At 45.1% G+C, this 26,402-nt stretch overlaps 1 protein-coding gene across 9 annotated transcripts in view; it reads right to left on the reverse strand.

Annotated features, from left to right (window-relative positions):
• The window catches only part of BTRC (beta-transducin repeat containing E3 ubiquitin protein ligase), a 120,820-nt gene extending 109,728 nt beyond the window's left edge, over positions 1-11,092 (reverse strand). For 5 of the 9 annotated variants that reach the window (XM_071446457.1, XM_071446452.1, XM_071446450.1 and 2 more), the window contains exon 1: positions 10,934-11,088. In XM_071446457.1, coding sequence (XP_071302558.1) covers positions 10,934-10,981 — 48 coding nt within the window. In that variant the 5' untranslated portion in view covers positions 10,982-11,088. Of the gene's footprint in view, positions 1-10,933 lie in introns of all 9 variants that reach the window. The other 4 variants (XM_071446454.1, XM_071446449.1, XM_071446458.1 and 1 more) reach the window with 2 other exon arrangements.
• Positions 11,093-26,402: the final 15,310 nt, after the last annotated feature.

Genomic DNA, 26,402 nt, shown 5'->3' on the forward strand with positions numbered 1-26,402 from the left:
AGCCAAGGTAAACAAAATTGAGTTTGGAAAATGACAATCTCCATAATCAGCCTAAGAACCTACAGTATTAACTTTCACCTTCCCAATCTCCTGCTGAATTTTAGGTAACAGTCAAGAAAGCATGCAGGAGAGATGGGTTACAGGTCTGTACCAACTATCCTGGAAGGAAATCTGCAGTTCACACATTAAGCAGATGAATTTGTAAAAGGAACACCATTTTTTTCTAAAGAGAACAAGACACTTTGGAGAGCACACTTCAGCACTCCACCACATTTTCTGCTTAGCTACTGAGCTCTTGTCTTCTGAGCAGGCTCCAGCACTAGCCAAACATTCTCCTGTTCAATAAAGTAACCAAAGCACTTCCTCTTTGCAGGAATGGCTGTTCTGTCCAAATACATTCCCCTTACAAAGCATTCTGCTACAATTACAATGCAGGACCTTTTCACCCACCAGAAGTAACTTGGAATCTGTAACTAATTGCCTCAAAAACTTACCAAAATATATTAAATTTCTTTTCCTTATGTAAATACCCTGTGCCAAGTTCAGCTCCATGACAGTTCTCAATTCCTGGCATAGGATTCAAATATTCCTTTGCTTGGCTTAACTAGAGCAAACTCCTCCTTCAACCAAGAAACACCAAAGCATCACCTTCTGTCCTGGGGGACTGCAATGCCAGAATGAACCAGGGGCAACAGCAGCAGCTGAAGACACCTAATGGGCAGCCCCTGGTAGCATCCTCACACAGAACAACCATCTGTAATTCTAACCAGAGTGAACCTAAAATGTTGCAGAAATGGCTGGCCAAAAAAGAAAAAACCAAAGCCAAATAACAACAGGATGTCCTGTCTCCCAAGAAAGGGCTTCTACTGAGATTCAGTACTGATAACTATTGCCAAAATGAAACAGTCACCATGGGAGGCTAAGTAAATCTACTCCCAATTTAGAACAAATGAGAATTAGTGCTAGACTAACCCAATCTTCTTCTTTAAGAAGATCACTGAAGTCCAGACAAATTAGAAGTAGTTAAGCATTTGATAGACGACATGTAGGAAGTTACTAGTTAAAATTAAGAGGATTAGGATTAATACTGGAGTTATAAGGAGGCTAAGAAACTAAAAATTGTAAAGCATCACAGGCAATTTTGAAAAAGGAACCATTAAGCTGTACAGAGAATGACCCTTGTTGAAATCTATTCTTATTTTTGAAATTAATGTTAAATATTCTCTCTAATGGCTAAAATACTCAAGAATTTCCAATGTGCTAATGAAATTAAAGAGACATCATAAATATATAGGACAAAGCATCCTGAAGATTTGGTAACAGAAGTGACACATGATGCATATAAATCAAAAAGTTACATTATTTCCATTATAAATTAGGAACTCAGTAACTGAGAAGAGGGAAAGAGGCCCTGGGATATGTTACTCATTAGATAATGATGGCTCACACATAAGATGTGGCCGCAGAAATAAATGGGAAATACTATTACAGGATAGTGTATAAAGTAAAAAATTCCCAGAAGAGAGAAAGTAGGATCACTGCTTTAGCACAAGGAATCCATAAAATATTTCCTGGAATGTTCTGTATAGCTCTGATCATTTGTGTTTCAGGAACACTAATCAAATTTTGCAGCTGTTTAAAAAGGTCTACTAAGATGATCAAAAGTTCCAGGAAATGTTTTACAACAGAAGGAAAAATAAATTAAAGAATGCTTGTTTAGCCTGACCAGATCCAGCTCAGAGCAGAATATGATTGCTCTCCACAAGAATCTGCAGATGAACACAGGGGAACAAGGAGAGCTGTTTAAGCTCAAGGACACTGGCATATGAACTAATGAGAATGAATTAGCCATGAAAGGAGTTAAGCAGGACAATAAGAACTAGGATTCTGACTTTCAAAGTAGTCAAATTTGGAATAGCTCTGCAATGGCATAGCAAAGAGAATTCCACTTAGCAACTGCTTTCACTAGTTTGTGAAAGCTTTAGAGAGTACTTTGGTTGCCAATATCAGACTTGAACCCATGCTCCACAAGACCTACTGCAGTCCAACACCGACACGTCTTCTCACTGATGGGCCCTTTATCACCCCCACTTAAATTCTTATGTTAAGGTCAGGACATTACAGGAATATTTTGTCAGTAAAAAACTTGCAGGGTATTTATGCTTGCTTATAACAACAGCTGTAACAAAGTGCTAGAGCAATACCCTTCACTGGAGTCATCATAGTCAAGAGAAGGAAAAATAAAAAGGAAAAAGTTACAAAAAGAATAGGGAATGCAGGTTTTTCTCCTTTTGAATATATTAACAAAAGGAAACACCTTCTGTCATGTTTGAAGAGGCTGTTAACATTATTTGGATTTCTTTCTGTTGAGATGCCTCTAAGACTCATCTTCTAAAACAAGATCAATCCATCATTTCTTGAGACTACACCCCCTTCTCATTGTTCTAATTTGCAAGAGATGAATGATAGCTGGCTGCATTTCTCAATCACGCTGGCAGTTTTGGCAAAAAGGAATTAAGGGCATTGGGCAGTCCCAATGAACAACCCCCCTGGAGAATTGCCAACATCTTCCTAATAGACAGGATTCAAGGCCAACTATCCATAAACTAAAAGCAACTCCCACATAAACACTGCTCCATTCTGTATTGCTCTCACAATAAATTACAGATGATGTGTGTAGAGAGGGAGACTGACTACATTGTATGACAGACTTTCATGATAGACCATTTTTCTCTGAAACAACTACAGACTGTTCTGGTTCCTATATGGGTAAGCATGGAAACATTCAGACTCTTTTCTAGTCAGCAGACAATCCAGCCCTGATTAGTATCCAAGCAAAGACTGCCATCACCTTTCTCTACAGTGTTTTATCCATCCCACTATATTTGACAAAAATTCTTACAATTCTGTAAGAATAACTGTGTCCTAAGGTGGAAATATCATGAGCAAGTATTCCTACAAATGGAAAAATCCCATCCAGGGCACAAAGCCAGCTGACAAAATTCACACCAGAGTTCTGCATTGACTGTTGTTATCCAAATTCCCTCTCTACCATCTTCTTCAGGTGCTTCTGAAATAGATAGGTCCATCTAGACTACTGTTAAAAGAACATAATTACTATTGCTCTGCTAACATAAAACTGTACTTAAAAACTTTTTCATTCCTTTGTAGTATGCCCCTGCAACCTTTCCCTTCTCACCATGGGATGAAGCAAATTAAACCAGCATTAGGCCTTTTTGCTGTTTCTAGTCCAAACTGGTTACTCCAATGTATTCTGCCAAGAGGCTGCATGTCTCCTGCCCACAGACTGGAAACACTTCTCTCCTTCCCTCAAGAAGACTAGAAAGGCCCCTTGCTGAGCTTTCCCATTCTTCCTCATTCTCTCCTTTCCGTTGCTCTCATCAAAATGACTGCACAAGACCCTGTTTTAGCAGTGGGGGAAGGAAAATTAAATCAGATGTTTCTCAGTTTTCAGTACAGAGGAAGACTAGAAGTAGCTAGAGAGAACAAAATTATGATCAATCATTTGTTTCCAAGCAAAATCATTGTGGAAAAGTGAAATAATTTAAAACTGTAAGTCATCGTGTCTGCTTCTGAACCCTTCTGCCACCCCAGCTAACAAATCTGGCTGTGCATGCACAGTGGCAAATAGGCTGAGCACCCATTGCTTAATGGGACCACGGAACTTGCACATCGAAGAGAAAAAAATGAATTTTAATGCAGTTTTTAGAAATACTTGTCATTGTTTCTGCATTGCCATTTAGTGAATGGGACCGATTTCTCTCTCAGTAGGGGATGATATTTTAATGATGTAACAATGTACTTCCCAGAAGAAAGACAAGCCTCATGAGGCAGATTAAAACTAAGAATATTCAGATCCCATTAAAATCAGACAGTTTCAAGCCATTTTTAAAATTAATTTTGTTTAATGATAAAATGGGTTATCTTAACAGGTGGCTAGCCAATTGTAAAATTAACCAAAACATGGTCAGAAGCACAAGGGTAGTTATTAGAAGAACTGGTTTCTTTGTATTCTGCCTCCTATTATCAGTATACCATATCACCCGACACAAATTCCTCCAGTCCATGACTCCTGGCAAATTTCTGAGCTTCAGCTCTCTCTTTCTGCAAGCAGTGGCAGCATTTGTCCAACACTAGAGCTCCCCAGCACCTCAGAAAAACTGTCATTAGAAAGCTATGTTGTTTAATAAGCAGGAAATATTTAATGCAACTCCCAGGATGTTTATTTTCAACCATTTCTGTGGTATGAAGAAGTTTTTCACAGCACTAATCAGTACCCTGTCAGGGAAACAGCTTCATGTTTGATTGCTTATTAATTGTATTTTGAGCACTAACTCTTTAGCTGCAGCCACTGGACGCTGCTATGCTACAATTAATTTCCAGCTTCCACAGCTGAACACACAGTGGATTCAGCCCTTCTGTGCAAAAACACTTGAAATGTATAAAGAATAAACCTTGTTGAGCATTCCTGAATTGTAAGGAAGAAATGAGGAAGACTGAAGAAAACACTCAGTACTGGAAATACCAGTTAAGCTTGCTACTAAGGACAGTTAAATATTACACAAATGCGTGGAGTTTAAGATGATGCAATACAAGCAGACAAGGAAGTGAGAAAACAGCTGATTCCATCTGCATTGATGAATTTAGCAGGAAAATTTTTATACAAAAAATCAAATTGTTCAGCTTGCTGGTTTTGCTGGTCTTAAATGTGACTCTAAATACTGTTGCAGTAATCACCGAGAAAATGAATATGACAAGAATATATGACAACCAAGTTAGTATTATGTGAAGGGATCCCACTTAGTGAGAATTCTTATTTCCAGATATAAATTACTCTTCTTGTAACAGAAAATAACTATCTTTCATTAACATGTTTTATAATGCAAACAAACTATCAAAACAGTAAAATTCATAGAAAACAAAACAGTGGATGAACACATTCACTTGACAAACATATCCACTCAACATCTGTATGTCAGGAAATACTTTCTGATCCCCACTTTAAATGTTTTCAGAGTGTGAATTTTAAATGAGACCAGACCAGGAAGTTTCCTCAACCATTTAACTTTTTGTCTCAAGTCATTATTTCTGCTATCTCAGAAGCTGCTAGCACTGAAAATAAAGAAGAAAACAACATAACTTTATATTTCATCTCATTTATGGCCCAGACATCAGAGCTTGGAGTATTTCCATGGCCAACCAAAGATGACCATTTGATTTTTTTCTTCATTAGGCACCTCTTAAAGAGGTGATCTCTGAACACTGTACATTCCTACCTTATCTCCAGACATAATACACAACTATGGAATAATTTTATTTTTTTCCTATAAAATCCTCATCACCTTTTTGTATATCACAAACCATTTTAGGATACTGAGAATGTTGAGGCCACTGCACATCTTGTATCTTCCAAAGACTATTTAGGAAGTCCTTTGCCTAACCAAACTTCGTGGTTAGAATGAAGTCTGCTTTATCTCACTAATGAGAATGATAATTTAGTACCAAATACTCAAGAGGAATTATAGCTCTGCTGACTGGCAAATAATTTGCCAAGGCAGATTAGTTTAGCTGCATAAAATAAATATCCACCTGCACATACTAGCACTAATCAGGGCGTGAAATTAAACTTTTTATTCAGTGGGAAATAACTGCTGCAAGGCGGCGATTTAGTCTGAGAAGCAAATATTAAGGTCAGCCTATTCTCTCTGATGTTTATAGTACATATTACAGTGAGGAGAGCATGGTGCAACAAATTTGGCTTTTTAAGTCTATGAAACTAAATACTTCAGTGATGCGATAGCAAATTTGCCATTTGCTTTTCTAATTGCATACATTTAATGGAGCAAAGTGGCTGAAGTGAAACATTGCCAGAGAAGCAAGGGTGAAGTTACTGAAGTACCAAAGGCCTGCACCAAGTGCAGAAAAATCTACAGCAAGAAGTTTGGGGTAGAAGAAAATTAACCAATATTTTCCATACAACATACTAGTGCCAACAAACACCCAAAAAACCAGGATGCTATTTCAGTACCATTGGGAAAACTGGTAAGTGCATGTGTAATATTCAAGCAGGATTTGCAACCCCACATTTAAGAGGCAATGCTCTGCTATCCCAGCTTACAAAATTATTCTCGCTGCTTTCATGACTTCCTTGCTTTGGATCCCAAGGGTTCTCTGCCACAATGTCCCTGACACAAATATGTTACTGGGAAGACTGCTAAGTTCTCAAAAGATTTTTTTTAAAAATAGCTAACAAATAACAGGTCTTAAAAATTCTGGTCCTACTGACACCATGAATGACATAGGTTCAGTGCAAGCAGAGCCTCTTTTAAGGTATAAGCCTTTGTCCATCTGTTCCATATATATACATGCACACAGCAGGAAAAAAATTTCCAACTTCACTACCTTTCAGCCTTCCATTACACTGGCTATTCTTTGCTATATTACCTGCCAGTTATGTGGGAGCTCCTACAAACATGCAAGTATAAAAATTAATGAACTTCAGAGTTTTCCCTCATTAAAAAATAAAATAACTCACAACCAAAAAAAAAAAAAAAAGACAATCACCAAAAAAACTCCTCCCAAGAAAAAGACCACAACCAAAAAAACAACCCACAGATGAATCTTAAAATACAACCAGAAGGCTCTGGTTCTCCTGTGAAACTGGAAAGCCCATCAGCAAGTCCTAGAATCTGACCATCCAAAACCAAAAGGAAAATGGTATTTTGGGGGTGAAACAGCAAAAAACCACAAAGAACACTCAGGCTGACTTCTTCCTATTCATGAGCCAGGAAATTAGGTAAATTATTGCAAATTAATTAATTCATAAAGCCTGAGAAAGTGAAAGTCTGTTAAGTATCAAGCTTTTGCCTCTCAAATGGTCCTACATGGGACCCCAAACTGGTCAGGTACTGTTCCAAGCACTGCTAATTAAACACAACTGAAGTTGTCACTAGTCCATACAAGGAAACAGATGTCGCTTCATAGAGCTTTGATATTTTTCTTAAATACCTTTCAAAATGAGGAACAAAAAATATGAACTCTTATAAAAAGGGCTTTATTGTATTTTTATAGCATATTACATACCTTGTAACAATCATTCTGTTAAGTGTGAATGTCAGTTTTATTTTCTGTCCCTTTTTTCTTGGCTATTTACAAGCTTTGTAAGAATCGTTCCTTAATTAAGTCTAAACATAGTTTTATATAAATGGATTCCTGGAATTAAAAACGTTCAGACTTAAGAAATGATTGTTACAGAGACTGTAACAGGCCGTAAAAAAGAATGCCACTTTAAACAAAGATTTCTCATTTTAATTAAAAAGATAATCATCAGAACATTCGTATACTTAACAGAACCATTTGAAGCTACTTTGAAAAAATATCTACTATTCTATGCAGGCTTATGTAGTTTATTTTATATGACATTTAATCAAAGTCTCAGTTGAGCCTATCACACTTGTACTTTCACTACTGTATCTACTGTTTCAAACACTTATTCAAATTTGAAAGTTACTTACTGAGCACCTCGATTTCTTGTTCTTTTGTAAATGACTGACCACGGAAATCCCATATTCCTGAATGTATAAAAGCAGAGCTGTCTATGGCAGGGGTCTTTGGGTGGGACTTTTGTGTGCATTTTTTTAGATTAATGGGCACGTTCCACTTTCTCTTCAGCTTGTGCATCAGTTTCTTACACACTGTACTTTATAAAGAGTGTACTTTCATCAGCAGGACTGTACGAAAAATAAAAGAGGCTGAAGTGAACTAAGACTCTGGTAAAATCTTTGCTGCAGCTGCAGAACACTGGACTATTTAATTTTAAAGATCATCTTTAAACCTATGAACCATCTTTCATTCAAAAAAAACAAAACTAAAAACACCAACAAAACTTTTGAAAGATGATGTGCAGAACACATGATACAAGACTCTCATTCACCAGCAAAAACAGTCTTCCCTTGTGAGGAGTTGCTTGGTATTGTGTGGTGTTAATACACAGCAATTTAATATCTGGAATAAAGTAGGTCTTATTAAGACATAGAGATAAACTGAGTAAGCAAATGAAATTAAATAAATTACTTAAACCTTAAAATATTAGATTATACATATTGTACCTGAGAACAGATAACCAGGAAATTGTAGCAGATATCAGTTAAATGCAATATTGCATTTAATACTGCTTCACTGGCAAGTAATCCAGCCAACAGCAGCCAGTGAGAAGGCAGCTGCCTTCTACTCCACCAAAAAGTTGCACAGACATGAGCAGACAGAAAAACAACAGAGTACTGTTTGTCTTTCAAAATATAGTTGCTTTAAAGAAAAATAATTGCTTTAAAGAAAAATAATTTCATTCATACTATTAGCACTGGATGAAGCTTTCCCATGACATTTTTCTGTTAGAGTTGGACATTAAAATAAAAATCAAATCACCAGGTCCATCTTGCCTGGTACCTTGTGATTCAAAAGGGCTGCCCAAAGTCAATGTCAAAAATTAAGTCCTGACATTTTTAAGTGGAAAAAACATTATTTTCTAGAGAAGCATAACCAAACCACCACCTAGAGGGCTGCTTTTCAATATGAAATGAAACCTACCCCAAATACATATCAAAATCAAAACTCTCTCCTGCCTTTGATAATAGGCCTCATACCTCTAAAATGTATCTGAATATTTACCTACAATGCTCCTTGGGAAGCTCTCAGGAAAATCAATAATTAATAGCAAAGCCCACCTCTAGCCAAACTCTGAGCCACCTAATAAGAAGATGCAAATGAAGCATATCACACACTCTGATGGACAAGGTAATCCACTGTGAATGATTCAGCATTAGCTGATCTGCTACCTCTGTGTGGATAACTGTACCAGTGCCACTACTGCAGTGCCTGAGCACTCTCTGAGTGCTGCAAGGCCCAGAAAAGACATTTCCAGGGAGGGTCAAGATGATACTTGCAACTGATTCCTCACTTATCCTGATGTGTCTATCTGTGCCACCCTGCCAGGAACACCAGAAGACCCCCCAAGTCTGACAAACACTTCACTTCATCAGCAGAATTAAAGGAAGAGCCACGTTCTGGACTGATGCACACTAAAGCAAAAGCCTGAAATGTGCTTAACAAAATCTTTGCTTCCTCTCCTCTCAACCTGTAAGCAAAAAACCCTAAAAAGTTCAGAGTGGACAGAGGGAAGTCACATCTTTCACTGCAGGTGAAATCTTTCACATCTTTCACAAGCATTTTGCATACAAGAGGCACTTTAATAAAACATGAAAGAAGGTGGGTTAGCTTTTAGCTCTCAGTGCAGTCTGCTCTTGATAATTCTTCCCTTTATCTGGTGCTCTTAACAGATGCACATCCCAGAAGAGCAGCTTCCTCTCATGGGCATGCCTCTCCCCAGTGTCAGGGAGCTCTATTGTTGGAGTCCATCAATATCCATTGTTGTCCATCTATACCATCTATTGCTGGAGTCCATCATCATCCTGCCAGCTGCAGGATGGGCAGGGATTCCCTCAGCTTCCAGGCCCAATCTTACAGACAACCTCAAACCACCTGGACTAAGCCCTTGAATGAGAATCTTAGCACAGGGGGTGAAAAAAGTAATGTATGAGAAGTCAGCATAGCATGTTCACAATGCTGCAGGCAAGAATGTTTCAGCAGAAACTTTTCAGGATGTGAAACTCACTATCTAGAGGCAGGTTGTAATTACCAAGCTTGGCCAAACACAAGTGCAGCAGATCTGGGACACTCCTTTGGCCAATCCCACACCAAAGATGGCCATTCATTATTACTAATTGCTATCTTGCTGATTTAGGTGTCCATACATTTTTCCACTTCACCTAGCTGAGACTATAAATCTGGCAAACTTGGAGACTACTAGCAAACAGATCAAAAAGTCCCAAGAGAGAAACAAGTTCTTCCAGATTAAAAACCAAAAGCCAAACAAGTGCATCGAAGCTCAATTAGAAATTAAAATTTGCAGCTAATGTTTCCTCAATTTCATTTTGGGCATATGTTCTGAAGATTTAATAGAATTCCTTCTTCCTGATGAGCTCAAGTTTAATTCTGTGCCACTAGAAGCACTAACCCAAAACAAACTTTTAGCAAGTGTTGCCAGTCGTTAAAATTATTTCCTTAGGAAAAGAACAGTTTGGGGCACCTGAAATTTACATTCAATTTAGTTGGCAACACTTTGTTTTCATTTCTAATTTTTACATTTCTAGCCAAAATGCTTAGAAATATCAACAAATGAAGAAAAAAATAATGAAGTTACAGTTTAAGTGCACAATGCCTCAAATCTATGGAGATTAGCCATATTTGAAGAGCATCTTGGATGCGTGTATTGTTTTCCATACCAAAGGCCAACTCAAAACCTAACAATATACGTGCTCCCCGCAGTCCCTATCAGTGGTATGCTGCTGCAGCATCAAGTGAAACATTCAAGTGCCAGTATTTAGAGATCTCGCAGTAGAATGGGAGGATAAACAAAATTACAGAGGGATGGTGAGCAGTACAGCAGGATAGTCTAAGGAGCACAAATAAAGAAAAAAATCTAAGAATTACATGCGCAAAGGCTGCCGGTGCCTGTGGGCCCCTCTGCCAGGTCCTGCCTCACTCCAGTTTAACTTCTCCCGCTCCCAGATGACACCCGCAGCCGCCTCCCCCTCCTCCCAAAGCTCCCTGTGCCCGGATCTGGGGACCCTGCTCACTGCCCGCCCCGCAGGCAGGACGCCCCCTCCCCGGGCCCCGCTCACCGCCTTCCCCCGCCCGCCTGCCCAGCGCCCTCCGGCCCGGCCCGGCCCGGCCCAGCCCCGAGGCCCGGCTCCCCTTCCCCACTGCCCCCGCTCCATCTCGCCCCCCCCGCAGCCCTCCATAGACAGAGGTGCCCACCCTCCCGCGCCGCCTTGGCCAACCCCGCGCCCCTCACCATGAACTTGAGCGCTTTTTCCTGCAGGACGGCCTCGGCCGGGTCCATCGTCCTGCGGGGCCGGGCCGGGGCCGCCCCCCCGCTCAGTGAAGGCCGCAGCCAGCGCAGACGGGAACCTGCGCTGCCCCGCGCCCCCCCACCTCGCCCCGCTGCCCGCACGGCGCATGCGCCTCTCCACAGGCCCACGGGAAATGGAGTCCCCGGCCACGTTCCTGGCAAAGGTCCGACCTGCTGAATAAAACTACAAATCCCGGCAGAGTACGGACTTGGGGGCACGCTGGGAGCCGGCTGGTGCATGCGTTCTGCGCAGTGCAGGGGGCCGACGGGGGTTGTAGTAACGTGTCAGGATGCGAGGTGCGGGCCGGGGCGGGATGGACGCGGCCGCTCGGGGCGGGCGGGAGAAGGAGGGCGGTGAAGAGGCGCGTCCTGCAGGTGCCGTGTGGACAGTTCCAGCTCCAGACCGTCCCGGGGTGGAAGGTACGGCTGGCTCCTGAGTCACAGCCCCGCGCTCTCCAGTGCCCCCCAGGAGGGCTCGGCTGCTGCCCCGCTTTGCTCCGGCTGCGCTCCCTGCTGGAGTCGATTGCTGCTGGTAAACCTAAACCGAGCCCCTGCTCTGGGTGCCAGAAATGTCTGGGGAAAAGTTACCGGACCGAAGGTCCGCAGGGGATGTGAAACAGGGCAATTTGCATCGCTGGAATGGATCGAGTAGGCTGATATCATTACTGAGAGATGTTTGTTTGAGGCCGTTCTGTACATAAAAAGCCTCCCGTGCTGCTTTGGTGCCCTTTTTCTAATAATGTTTCTAGATCAATTTTCCCTGAAAATTGGACCAAGTTTTCTTTGCTGTACTAAGTAGCAAAGAGAAAAAAGAATTGATCAGCATTCCTTGACTAGCAGCTGCATATAGACAGAACAATATTTACCATATCTCCTCTGTTTCTCCGTTGCACACCCTACAAGACCAGCTCACGTGGCAACCATTGTTTCTAATCCTCTTCTGTATTAAATTTCTCATCTCTTTCCAGTTTTCCTAGTGCCCAAAAACTGAAGCTGCCTCATATGGAGCAGCAGAGAGGAATTGTTTCCTGTAGTTTTAATACCAACTATAAGTCCCTGATAAGTTCTTATTTCTCTATAGCAAACACAACACTGATTTCTAGCCAGTTTGTCATCTAGTAAAACACTTGGGTTCTTTTCCTTGCTGCATTTATATATTTGGCTCTGCATTTTAAGTGAGATACTCTGAATTTCTTCCTATTTAAACGCAAAGAAGCCAGCCACAAACATATGGACTTGCTTGCCCATATGCAGCTCAAACTCATTGTTTTCATTCCCTTGTTTGACACAGGAACAAAAGTGAAGCTTCAGGCAGGTACAAAACCTGTTATCTCCTGAGTCCCAGTGCCTTCCTTCATTTTCTCTAAACACTCCATCTCCTCCAGATTTTCGGGCAGGATGATTAGAGAGAAAGCAGAGGATGCAGAGAATGTGCCCATTACTGGATTCCTCCCAGGGCCATGTGACTAGGTGGTGCCTCATGGTCCAGTGCCAGGAGTGTCTGCTGCAGCCAGTGACCCAGCAGAGGTGACAGGGAATGTCAGGGAATGTCAGCCTTTGCAGGGTGTGATGCTGGCATGATCTACACTTCCAGAGCAGTGGGCTAAGAGAAGGAGGAAGAGATAACCTGATGTTCTCCCTCTGCAATCCCAGGGCATAGAAGTCTCCCAAACAGAGCTTCCATGTCACCAGGAGCAGAGGCTGCCATTCTTGGAGTGACCCAGCCATGCTCCTGACCGTCATGCTTTGAGCCCAGACTCTTAGCAGTGAAATGCCTGAAATGCTTGGCTCTAGTGGGGCTGGGCACTTTCCAGACTGCTGACAGCACTGAAAACACTCACCACAATTATATAAATAACAGTAATTATAATGAGGGAATCCTGTAATTACAAAGGGAGGGCTCCTGTAACAGCACTGAAGGCAAGCAGGGGATGCTGGTGCTTGAGGCAGGGCTCTCCCATGTCTCCTTCCTGCAGGCATCCTGCAGCTGGCTTGGGTTGTAATGGATCCTTCTGGTAGCAGCATGGCAGGCTCAGAGCTTTGATTGCATGGTTTATTTGTCAATAATATCTGATGCTGGCCTAATTGTTGGAAAATTGGAAAGTGTAATGCTTCAGCATTAGACACCAGTGTCCCAAAGCCCTCCAGGCTGATTGATCTGTCTGGACTGTAACTTACAGGGGATTAATGTCCCTGAACTCTCTGGAGCCAAAACTAATGAGTGCTTAGGTGCTGGACTTAAACTTGGTGGTAGAAGGTCATGGCTTGGTTATTCTGCCACACTGCCATCAGCACCCCACAATGCAGAACCACTGCAGAGGGACAGGGCAGGAGCCTCCACCACAGCACAGAGTGACTGAGGAAGGACTCAGAGCAACGGCACTTGGCCCAGCAGCACTGAGCATGGAGTAAAAAACCTTGTGGGAACCTCACCTGGATCTCTGCATCTGCAGCCTGACCTTGTGGCCCCTTCCCACTGTGGGATGCTCCCTGCAGCTGAATGGCCAGCTCTGCACCCACCAGCTTGCTATGTCCTCTGTGGCCAGAGGAGAGACTGGTCAGCACACCAAGCTGTGACACCATCAGGTTTCACATCACACAGCAGGCAAAGAGACCAATTGAAGAGGTCTGTGGTGTATAAGGCAGGGAGAAGGCACACTTCAGCACATTTACAACCAAACAAACAATTATTTGTTTGAATTGCAGGACCTGGACGTGTAGTCAGTGCTGTCTCTGCCACAGTAGAGCTGCCCTGACCAGCTCCTCTTTACTTTTCCTTGAAACAGCAACCATACTCCCCCTCCCTGCCCTCCACCCCCTTACTGCAGAGCACTGAAACGAGCCCATATAGTGCTCAGGGGCCTCACCATCCTTCCAGATGAAGGATGCTACCTAACAGTAAAGATATTGCTGTGATTATTTTTGCACTAGCATATTGCTCTGTGCCTTCCGGACTCTGCGGACCACATCCACGCCTGGTGTAACGCCATGTTAATTTGCTGTGGCAGTCATTAATTGGGTAAGGAACAGCTGGTGCTTTGCTCCAAATGAAGCTGATTGGGTCAGTAAGTAAGTGGTTAAGAGATCTACAGCAGGTACAGCCCTACCTTTCTCTGCACTCCAGAGGGGTTTCCATTCTTGTCCCAGTGACCCGTGGTAGAAGCAGCAAGATTTGGCCATGAAACATTAGGGAACTTTAATCAGTGCAGTTCCTTTGAGCATTATTGCCTGAATTTTTAAATTTTGAATAATAAAGGATGATTTTAAATTAAATTTGTGGAGTCGCCATCTGTGTGGGCTTGGCCTTGTTTTCCTCTACTTTGGCAGTGCCTTGGCTTCATTCTTTCCAAGTCAGAGCAAAAAGGAAGGGAAGTGAAAAGAAGGGAGTTCACTGGTGGAAGAATCTTTTGTTGTTCCCTTTGTCCTGCAAGAACTTGGCAGCAGCAGTGGCAGCAGCTGCTGCTGGGGCTGTGTTTCACAGTGCTGAACACACGGTAGCATAGGAGCTTGTGAGAAGGTGACAGGGACCCCTGCAACCACAAACATCGCAGTGGTTCAGCTGAGCCTCTCCAGCCTAGCTGATCTCTGATGGTGGCATGGCTCCCCCAGGGCACTGGCATCTCAGCTAAAGGCATTTGGTGTGCAGTGGCCTGGGGAAACTGAGGGCAGAATGGCTCCCTGTAGCCTGTGGGCAAAGGGTCTTTTAGGACAAAGGGACACTCAGTCATGCAGGAGCAAAGGGAGGGAGTCCAGACCACACAGTATGAATTATGCTCACTGAGCAGGACAGTACTCATTACCTGGTACAAGAAGACATGCAAGGCTGCACGTATGGAGGGGATGACCAGAAAGACTTGTCTGCAGAGAAACCACAGCACTGTACTCTGTAGATTAACATTTACAGGTTGAGCTGATTGTATCCCTTGTGCTGCTGAAAAGGGGAGCTGCATCCTCTCTCCTGTCTCTGACAGCCACGTGTTTCTTCTCACCTTCTGCTGGCTCCAAAACCTGTTTGCTAGCACAGTGAGCTGGTTTAGTTGACTATAGTGGCAGGAAAATTATACTCAGGAAATATTAACTAAGCACTTTGCTGGCAAGTCAAACTGGCTTTGTTTTGTGACCACCCAAATGGCAAAGCTCCTGTAACGGCAAGTGGACCAGGGCAGAGAAGGATGAGACTGCTCCCTCCCAGTTATTGGGAGCTGCTTATTCAGCAAATAGAAGGTGGAAAACCTCTTGTCTTCCCACTTGTCAGGATCTCTGGACCCTCCTGGGGGTTGAGAGCCCTCCCTGCACTAATATCATCATCCCTTGCTCTGGATGGCCAAGGCAGAGAGTCTTGGACAGGGCAGATCCTGAATTTGGAGTCCTTACAGGGATCCTGAGCAGATTAAATCTGAGCTCACTTCCCAGTTTCCCATCCTACCTTGGTGGCTGCATGGTGCTGCTCCCCCACCAGATTCACTTGGCCACTGGGAAGCAGAAGATGCTGAAGCCCTGGTCCCAGTCCTCTCCATAGACTCCGTAGGTGCTTTGTTTAAAATATGAATTAAAATAATTCAGGGTGACAGCATTCTTACACAGCTACTAGACCAACTGTTCAGCAGCATTCCCAGTCTCCATGGTCTTGCCAGAGGCCACGGTGAGGAGCACCAGGCTGAGGCACATACAGAAACATGCACCCCAACTCCCAGCCAGCCCAGTGCCCCGGCACACATCTGGAAGTGCCTCTTTACCCTTAAAGCTGCTCCTTCACTCTCTGAGGCCTTGCTACCTCCCCTGGGATGTGTCCTTTCGTGTTTGCAGCACCTTCCATCAGCCTGTCCTTGACACAGCAGCAATGACAAATTCATCAGTCCTTCAGCAAACACGAGTCCAGAGGAGCATTGCTGGGGGCTCAGTGCTGCTGCCTGAAGAGTGGCAAAGGGGAAAGAAAGATTTCTTCTTACAAGGACAAAAAACAAACCCAAACCACCAAACCTGACCTGACAGAACAAAAACAGCCCCAACAAGTACCTTGTAGTCAGAACAGCCTTTTAAAGCCTCATGAATATTTAGTTTGTCCTCATGTAAAATATATGACTTTGTGTAAGGATCAGGCAAAGGAGGTGCATGATTTTTTTCTGATTTATGGGCCCAGCAACGGATTATTCATAGCAGAGCAGCTGTGTGGAAAGATTCATCCACTGCAAAATGTGATTGTACATCAGGCAGTGTGAGGGAACAGAGCTATGACTAATGGCTACTTTACATATAAATGAGAAGGTTTTCGCTAGGAACTGTAAAAAAATACAATCGTTCAGCTGACGGGCCTGGCCTCTTTATCGAAAGTGCTGCACAGGGGCCAAGGAAACAAGGAACAAACCTGGCTGAAGGCACTGCCTTCTCTCACATCCTTCAACATGCAATAAATGAGGCAACAGCAGTCAAGACTTCCAAGGGCCAAATTTGATGCTGGCATCAATCTGCAATGGAGGAAGGCAGACATTTCTCCTCCTACCTTAAATGCCCCTGAAGTGCCTCCTGGCCAGGCTGGGATGGACCTTGCTTTAAGCATCATGCTCAAAAGCAGAGGGGCAGCATGAGCCAGGGTGCTTGGCACAAGCCCCAGCACAAACCCTTTGCTTCCCCTCCCCACTGTGATCACAGCACCCCCTCGCTCACTCTTCTAGCCGAGACGGGTTGTCTAGACATTGCAGTTGTGGACAGATGTTGGGGCTGTAATTTATAACAATGGCCTCCAGAAGGCAATTCCAATTTGTTTCGCTAAAGCTTTAAGTTACAGGCAGCAAGATCGCCTGTAAATACTTTTGACTTACAGAGTAAGTACATAAGAGAGTTTTCCTAGCAAAAGCCCACTTGCTGCAGTGACTGTGCCTTTCTCCATATCACAGAGCCACATTACAATGCATAGATCCAAAAGCAATTGCCCTCTGCCGTGGACCAAACAAGTCCAAGAGTGGCCTGGGTTCCAAGAGCTGACAGACATGCAGTTCTTGGAGGTTGCTGCTACAGCATCATTCACTGCTCAGAAGAGGAGTTTGGAATCCTGCCTGCAGAGTTAACCCACTCATTCATGTGCACCCCGTTTCTCATGGGGCATTTTCCTGTCATTTGGTGTCTGAAGGAGAACTCAGAAAAGGAGATTTTCCTAGCTCTTGAAAATACTCCCAAGAGGGACACCTCTCTTGAAAGCAAAAGGCCCTCACAGGAAAGATTTCCCTCTAGGAAATGACTCACGCAGCCTTGCTCTGCCTTGGTTCCTACCAATCCTCTTCAGAGCAGAGTAGGCATCACAAGACCTTCTTCCTCCATCACCCAATATCTCAGACACTCCTTTTGCTGCTCTAACCTTCCTGTAAAAGACAACCATGGTACCAGTTTTGCAACCTGCAGCAGATACCAGGACAATGAAGAACCCAGAGATACAAGCCCATAGCCATGGGCAAAGAGGGCACCAAAGAGTCACAAGCAACTACTTTGAACACTTCTGTCATTTGAAGCCTTCCAACCAGGGGTTAGACAAGCAAGGGAGGATACCTCCAGCACAGTTTCACAGCACCTACAGTTCATCTGCTTGCAGAGTCTGAGGGGAAAAAAAATAGAAGCCCTTTAGCAATTGTTTGCTCCTGCAATTGTGTTTGTGCAGGTTGTTCCTATACTGAGCAGCTCAGACTTTGTCACAGAGCACTGAGATGCTCTGCAACGGCTGTATTGGTGCAGAGGTGCATGAGTTCCTATGGAGGCATGTGCTGAACTGGCTGGAAGTCCCTCCAGCAGTCCCTAATAAATTACAAAAGCTGGTACAAACATCCAGCAGCCAGAGATCCCACTTTGTAGCAGATTCAATCACGATAGGTACATTACCAGAGGATCACTGCCCAGGAATCTAGCAAACTTTCATTTCAGTCTGTGTAGATTTCCACATTTGTAAGTCTGCCTGTCCCATTCATCTCTATGGCTAGGCCATCATACAGGTGAAAATCTGCAGAAGAGCTCAGCATGAATAAAACCACTGGAAAACAGAGACATGAGGTTTTATCTCATGTTCATTAGAGGTGAAAGTATTTGGAGACTGGAAAACAGCATATGACTCAAATCCCACTTTTAAGAGTCCCAGCACAGGACATCAACCAAAAGAAAATTGAATATATATATTTATATAATAAAAATATTTCATTTATAAATATATATTTAACTTATACATATTTGAAACAAAGAACATAGTGTGTGCTGGAACACAGCCAGCCATTATGGCAATTTCACCCAAAAAACAAGATTATGGAGAAAAAAGACCCTGCAAAGTCTAGAAGACACAAAGTGCTTCAATTAGAGGGCATTTGTGTGAGGTTTGGTTGGCATTAGAGACATGCTCCATTTGGATTTGCAGCTGAAAGTCTGCAGCCATGTGAGAGAGTCAGAAAGAGAAACCCACTGATCTCCCAGAGGAGTGGGAGCAGAGACCAAACCAGCACAATCATACTTCGTAAAATGTGTGTCACTTTGGTTCTGGAGTTTGCAATTAAAGCAATGGGAAACAGCAGTTTTCATGTTTCCAGCCAAATTAAAAAGTCTTACTTTCCCCAGCCCCCAAAAGTTTAATCTCAGATTTAATGAAACATTTAATTTGAAGCAATATATCTTAATTTGTGGGGAAGCAATTTATTGAATTAAAGTAAATAAAGTAATAAATTATTTATTGTTCTTTAATTTTGAATTTTTCAGCAGAGCGATCAGCTGAATTCAAGGCAAAGCAAATGTCTGAGCCCCCATTTACCTTCATCTGCAAGGAGAACACTTGATGCCTCTTTCAACTCAGCACGGTGTGGGAGAAGGTCTTGAAGGAGAGGCTTTTCTAGGAGGGAATCAGACTTTTGGCACTTGGCTCCTTTTCCTACCACAAAGGCACATTTCCATACTGCTTTGCATACCTGTGATTATCGGTGCAGGGGAGGCACAGTGGTGCTGCAGCTCATTCTGCAGGCAGCATCAAGACCAGCCCGAGGAAGGCAGATGGTTTCATCCATGGGAATCTGACTTGGAGACTTTTCTGTGCCCTGAAGGATGGTGTGGGGATTAGGATCCAAAAGTGGATTTTCTCCATTTTGGCCTTAAAATGGGAAAGCAGAGCAGGCATCTTAAGTTTAGGTTACTCTTCCAAAACACTTCACAGTTGCAAATTGCATACCCAATACCTGCAGCCCAGCCAGCTGCTGCTGAGCCCCAGCCTTGAGCTGTACTGTCCCTATTAAAGAAGAAAAGCCAGATTTCCATGGGAGAGGACTGGGAGAGGACAGGAAGGACAGGACCATGCCTCACTTGCACACTTTATGTCCTGAACCAGCTTCCAAAGTAAAATACAGATCCAGACACTGTATTTTAGGCATTTCCAGATCCCATGTAGGAACCCAGCAACTGATGGGATAGAAAGCCAAGGCTGAGGTGCACAGATGACCCCAAGGAAGTAAACAAGCCAGACCCTGCAGTTTCCCCAACAGTCAAGAGGATAAGGTGGCCCTGGAACTAGTCAGCTCCATGGGCATGAAGCCCGGGGCTAGTACTGCTGTTTCCAGAGAGCTGGACCGGACAATTCCCTCTGCTGTTTGCTCAAGCACTTCCAATTAAACCCAGTGGAATTCAATCTCTTACTCTTAATAAACTTCCCTGTTTCCTTGCCAACTCCCCTCTGGACACCAAGACACTATTACTCCAAACACAACAGGAAAGGGCTATTTTTTTCTGCAAACTTTCTGACTGAAGAGGCAAGCACAATCCCCCCTAGCAGGATCTGAGCCATTAGAATCCATGAAAATTAACTGCAAATAAACATTGGGGAGGGGAGGGGGAATGGGGCTGCCAAGCCACAGCAAAAAGGTTGTGCACGTGCTTCCTCAGACAGGTGAGCACCTGCAGTTGCTAAATAGTATGTACCTGCACATGGGACCCAACATGGAATTTGGGAACTTGTGCTATGCTGTGAGCACATATATCTCTAAGGATGCTGCCCCTTGTTTCCATGCCACCACAGGTCCATTTTCATGCATCCCAGGCATGCAGTTCTCCTGGTGGGGAAGCTCTAAAAGCCCCTTTCTTGTTGCTAACACCACTCTACAGCATGCACATGTAAGGAAGCTCTACAGCCCCCCTCATCCAGCCTGGAGTCCTCATCCCCACGTGCTACATCTCCATTGCACAGACCCAGAAGATTAATGCAGCCATCTCCCCTTTCCCAAAGCCCTGGTCGCAGCTTTGCAAGGCAGGAGCCTCCTTCTCCTCTCTCCTCTCCCTGACAGATGCCTCAGAGCCCGGGGCCGCAGTTAAGGTGACAAGATTCAGCAATTCTTTATGAACATTTCATTCCCGCTCGCTACACGACGTAAATTAGATGGTGTGTTACATTCGGGCAAGAAGCACGATATGTCACTGTGGCGCCGGCCCATTGGATGGAGAGGCTAATCCTGCCGTGAATTTCATTACTGCTTTTATGCCATCGGAATTAGCTCGGTGACAGCGAGCCTGATTGTCTTTCACTAGGGGTTTGCCAGGGCACAGGAAGGCTTCCTCCCTGATGGGAGCACTGCCGAGTGACCCCGCTCCGTGGCCGCTCATTGTGCCTTCCCTGGGGCAGGGAGGGAGCAATGTCCAGCTCATGGGGAGCTCTGATATTCCTCCTCCCCAGTGCTCACATAAAGAGATTGAAGAATCCCCTTGCATGGGGAGGCCAGGATGATGACAACCCCCTTCCCTGTATCAGGAGAGTGTTTTATCCTACCCCCTCATCTTTATGTTCACATAGGCAGCTGTCCTGAGAACACTCTTCTTGCTATGATGGATTCCTCATTCTCCCAGCACACACCGTGTCGGGTACCAGTGCTTGAAAGCCCAGAGCCTGAGAGCCAGGGACACAAACTGCAATCCATGCTGCAGCTGGGCCAAACTCAGTTCTTGTATCAGTGTCTGCACTTGTAAGTTTCATGCCTTTGCCCCGCGTAAGAGGAGATGAATGAGATGCACAGAGCCATTTCCCATCACTCGGGCTCAGTCTGGCAGAGTTTCCTCCTGAAGCATCCTGATAAAGAATATCATGTCTGGGTGACTCAGCAGGTGCTGACTATAGGGAGCGAAGCTGGACAAGTTGAACTCGTCCTGTGTTCATCACTCCATCTTGTTTGTCACTCCATCTCTCCTGTTATAGTGCTACTGCTAATCAGGGTGCAAAGCCAGGAACACACAAGAGCTTTCCAAAGGGCCAGCACTTACCTAGGTGAGATTGCTGAGAGGTCAGACAGCCTGAGGGTGACTCCCAGTAGGAAGTGGCAGAGACAAATCTGGGACATCTGGAGAGCCCAAGTGAAGCAAAGGCAGGGGTGGCCACATGCTCATCCCTTACCCACTTAGCAAGTTGCAGGTTCCCTGATGAAACAAGGGGTCTCGGAAACATACTGTAAGCTGTCCCCTGATGCTGTCTCCAGACCCAGCCATCAGGAGTCGGCTGAACCTGAGCACCCACATTTTATAGACATCAAACCTTTAGTTCTCCAAACCTAGCTTCTGGAAATACTTTCTCCCTCCCTGAAAGCCCATGGCAGGCCCACACCTGCCCACCTCTTACTGAAGCACTTGGCCTTTCTCCTGGTGCTTTTGAGCACTGCTGCCACTTACAATGTTTAAATGTCAGTGCAATGCCCTCCAGGGGTCCAGAGGATTGAGCTACAAAACACTTGAAAGTTGCAGATAATGTTGGTGATGGTCATCAGGTGCTCTACTTGGTACTGCACCCTAGCATAGGTTCAGAAACCAAATTGCAGGAGCAAGGATAGGGGCACATATTGATCATCACAGCCTATCATCCCAGTGCATCTCCAAAGTTCAGGATTTGTGGTTCTGCATAGTTACAACTTCAAACCCTCCTCCAGTGCTGGATATGGTCCCTGGAAAATGCATAGGAGGCTTCAAAGTCAAATGACTAGCAGGAAATTTTGACATTCATGGCTGGAAGGTCTAGGTATACAGCAGCTCCTGAAATGCTCTGTGCCTCCAGACAGACTCATCCTGCTCTCCTTCTGGCTGTCCCAGTGCCTTGTCCCAGGCCAGCTTTGGGTGATCCAATACTCAAAGTACTGGTGCAAGCACTTCAAAACATCCCCTGGGGGAATGAAGGAGCTCTCCTGTGCTGGGTGTTGTACAAACACAGCATGGGGGAAAAGCCCTCTTTTGCCCACACAGGAAAGCTGATATCCATGACTGGCAAAGGGCTGTGTTGCACCTACTGGGAGTGAAATCCACCTGGCTGGGGTTTCCAAAGGGCAAGTTAGATGTGAAACCCATCCCTAAGGGTGACTCTGAGAGCTGAGATGGTCTAACTGTGCAGTCTGGATATCTGGAGAGAGTCAGTAATGCCAATGTCTGGAGCTCTGCTCTGTACTCTTGGACTCCTCCTCCCACTCTCAGGACAAGAGGCTGCACAGCCTTAATGCTCATCTATTAGTCAAAGTGCTCTCCTCTTAGGTAAGCACTTTGGGAAGCTTGCCTAGTCCCTCACAGTAATACTCCATTAGTCCTTCACTCCAATTAGTGGGAGGAGGAGTGGGAGGGGATGGGAAGAGCAGGAGGAAGTTAACAACCGATTTGGGTTGATAAACTACATAAGAGGTTTGTCAAAGACATGAAAAGGAATAAAAGCAGTCAAACCTCTAATGTTTTCGGGACAAGTGCTTGAAGGTACTTAAGAACAAGGTGTAGTAGACAAGGGCTCCTGAGCTCTCCCCAAAGGAGGGGGCAGGATGCAGCCTTTCCTCTGTCCTTTGGGATGGGGGAGCAGGTAGCACCTGGAGCTTGATGGGGATGGCAGCTCCTTGCCAGCAGTTTGGTGGATCTGTTGTTTAGTTCAACCAGGATGAAAAAAAGAAGTAAAAAATTAAAATGAGGATATAATCTGCTATTGTGTTCGCAGCCTTCTTGATAGAGATTTCCTCTTCTCCACCATGAAGTTTAATGCAAACGTGCCCCCAGAGAGCAGGGCCAGGGTAGAGCACTTCAGTGTTCAGAAGAAATCAGATTGGCTTTCTGATATGTCATGAGAGGTGACAGTTGAACCCCAGAGGGCAGAGAGTGTCTTTTTTATGGGGATCACTGGGGCCTAGGTACCATCCTCTAAGTAATCTCAGTCACTGCTCTCCACAGCTCGAGAAGCCTCCCTGACCCTGGAGGTATCCAAACCTGGAAAGGACTCACCTGTGATAGGGGACAGGCTCCTGGATAGGCAGATCCAGCAGGAAAAAGTCACTGGAGAAAGCAACTGTTTGGGCACCACAGCTTATGACTGTCTCTCAGCCCAGCTCCGTCACCCTGTCACAAAATGCCCCAGTGACAGAGGCAAGGGCAGGAGAGGCTGGTCCCTCCCAGCCCCCAGCCCAAAACCTGCACTCCGAGCATCACTTCCCTCCAAGCCTCTCCTCTTGCTGTGCCAATGGTCTGGGCTTCAGGCAGAGCTGATTCACAGAGAGAGCTCTCCTGGCAGCTGAGAGCAGTCTCGGCTGGATTTGCCCCCAGACGCGAGAAGCCTTGGACAGATAATTCATCGAGCAGCCCGATGCAGCCGAGACAAGGCCAGGAGCTGTACAGAGCAAAAATAAAAAAGTCACTGGGACTCCCCATATCATATATATATCAGCCAGCAACAGCTCCATCGGGAGCAAAGGTATTCAAGCATTGGAAAGAGAGTGCTTAGCAGTAAAATAGGTCCTGGAAGCCCTCGGGCACTATTTACTGGGGAATGAATCTACCTTGGTGACTGATTGCAGCCTTTTAACCTGGATAAATCAGATGACAGATAAGAGCGTCTCCCAGGTAGCCCTGCCGGCAGGTACCTCCATTACAGCCCCATCCATTTCAGCCAGCTCTGTCACCCACCAGGGGACTCATAGCCTGCTGTGGGGTGAGCCCTGTGCTGGGATCAGTTGGCACAGGTGCCTTCTCGTTTTTGGAGCACCTCTGCTCTTCTCTTTATGTCAGGTAAGGCAAGGAAGCCTTTTCCAGCTAAAGAAGCAAAAAGCAGCTGCAAGGCTGAGGACTCATCCTCCCTGTCTCTGTAACTCCAAAGCAACCCATACCTGAGACGGCTGCTGGGGGTGGGAAAAAGACATGCAGTAGATGCCAGCATAGGTTTTTGTGCTGCGCCAGTCCAGCATGCTTTTCTCATCTGCAGAGGGCACCTTCCAGGCTGATTGCAGCAAGACCCATTACAGTTTCTGAATCAGCCTATATCACATCTGAGAGATGGCAGAGACAGAGCCATCCCCAAAGCCACTTATTCTGCAAGGACAGCCATCAGCTGGGAAAGAAGCTTGATTTATATAAGGACACTTACAAGTCATGAGTGCTCACAGGCAGGAGCGAACAGGTAGCCTGTCTCAGTCTTTCATTTTGAGAGATGCCCTGTCTGCTACCCCTTGGCACATATTAACTAGGATTCAAGTGTCTGTAATATGCACCTTCCCTGCTTATCCTGTCTCAGAGACAAGCTGCAGGGACCGAGTTTTCCATCTCCCTGTGTGGCTCTCCAGCAAAGCAGTCAGGAGCAGTGACAGTGCTGCACAGCAGTGCCATGAACATGGCAGTCCCTGGCCATGTGCTTTCAGGCTCAGGGCATGCAGGGTTGGTTTTGCATGCACTGTCCTGCCAGGTCAGCCACAGCCCACTGAGGAATTGGCAGGTTAACAGCATCAGAGTCTGCCCCATGCAGGCTGTTGCTGCTCCTTTGTGTTTTCCTGCCTGTTTTTCCCCTTTGAGCACTCAAAACTTGCAAGCACACACTTAACATCCACAATTTCAGCCACTGCAAAGTCTAGGCACCATCCTATCCCATTTCTGCTCTGAATGCCCTTTATTGCTGCTCCAGCCTTTGAAGGGCCCCAGTAACTCAACACTCACCCTGCAACTCTCCTGACACAGCAAGGAGTGCTCCTGAGGAACACTGACATTTCAACAGCCACTTGAGCAATTAGTACTCAATACATCCCTTTATCTTGCAAAAAGGATAACTAGTCCTTTCCACAATGCTGCTTACCCACAGGCACCTTTCTGGGGCAGAGTAGGGACCCTATCTCCTTCCTTCTCCTGCTTTATAGATTTGAGGAAGATCACAAAAGGCACAAACAGGTGTTCTAGCACCTTATAACCCAATCCTGTGCTCTGCTGCTCTCTCCAGCACAGCTCCCACCCAGGGCCAGATGCTGATGTTCAAGAGAATTAATTATCCACATGAGATAATAATCCTAAACAAAGCACTGGGTGGAGAGGAATTAAAGGAACAGTGCTTTTGTCTCTGAGACAGATTCTGGGGTTAGAAAACCTCACAGTGCTCCACCAGTGCTCCCAAACAAGAGACTTCTGAAAACTTTGAAAGCAGACAACAAATGTGGGAAGGATGCAAGGGAATTAAACTTTGGCTTTGCATGTTGGATCAGTATGGTCTGGAAAGTTCCTGGGTTTCTGTGCCTTGGCATGATAGTTTCCGGAGTGAGAATAGGAAACAAAATCTAACTGACATATCTTGAGTGTCTCCATATGGGAGTGCTCCCTACCATGCCATTCCTGTGACAGCTGGGTGCCAGTTTCAGCTAGAGGCATGCAGAGCAGGCACGGGATGTTTGCTGGGGCTGAATGCAGAGCAGGGCATGTAGCACAGGGACAGTGGTGCCCCACTTGCACCAGAACATGCACAGTGATGCTCAGTCTGCCAGAAACCACCAAAATCAGTCATGAACCCTTTCTGGCTGGTTTAAACTCATCAGGCTGCAGTTTTTGGAGTTGCTGAAATGAGCAGGAGCTCCTTGTCAGGGTTATTCCTGAGAAGCCTGCAAAAGGGGTTTCTCCTCTGCAGCAGCTGTTAATCATGTTGGGAGCCAGAAGAGGATGGGTCTGATCCAGCAAGCTGCCTCTCTGTGGGAAAATCCAGTCAATGCCCTAATGCCCTTCAACTGCTCTGCTCTGTGGGGTGGGTTGGATCAGGTACCTGATCCCTATGGGATTTTTTGTTTTGATTTTTTTTTTTTTTTTTTTTTTGGGTGGTAGGTTTTTTTCAGTGGGATTGCTTCCCTGATCTAGCCTCCATACATCCTCAGGGACAGCAGACCTGAACGGGGTTAGACAAACAGCTTGGCTGAGCAGCAGGGGGGAGGGTGCCCTGGGGCAGGATTAATCCCGGCTTGACACATTTCCCACACACCAGAGCATTCGAGCTGAGATGGAGATGCTCCAGGGAGCCGGGCAGGGTCTGGTAGGCTCCGGGGACCAGGACCTTCCCTTTACTCAGCCCCACAAACTGCAGCATGCCCCTGCCCCACTCTAGCGGCATGATGCAGATGGGACAAGAAGGCAGTGACTGCCTGTCTGTCCAGCCAGCTCTGTC

The sequence above is a fragment of the Agelaius tricolor genome, unplaced genomic scaffold, assembly GCF_023055355.1.
Source record: "Agelaius tricolor isolate 1412-34295 unplaced genomic scaffold, bAgeTri1.0.p SCAF_22, whole genome shotgun sequence".
Classification (NCBI taxonomy): Eukaryota; Metazoa; Chordata; class Aves; order Passeriformes; family Icteridae; genus Agelaius; species Agelaius tricolor.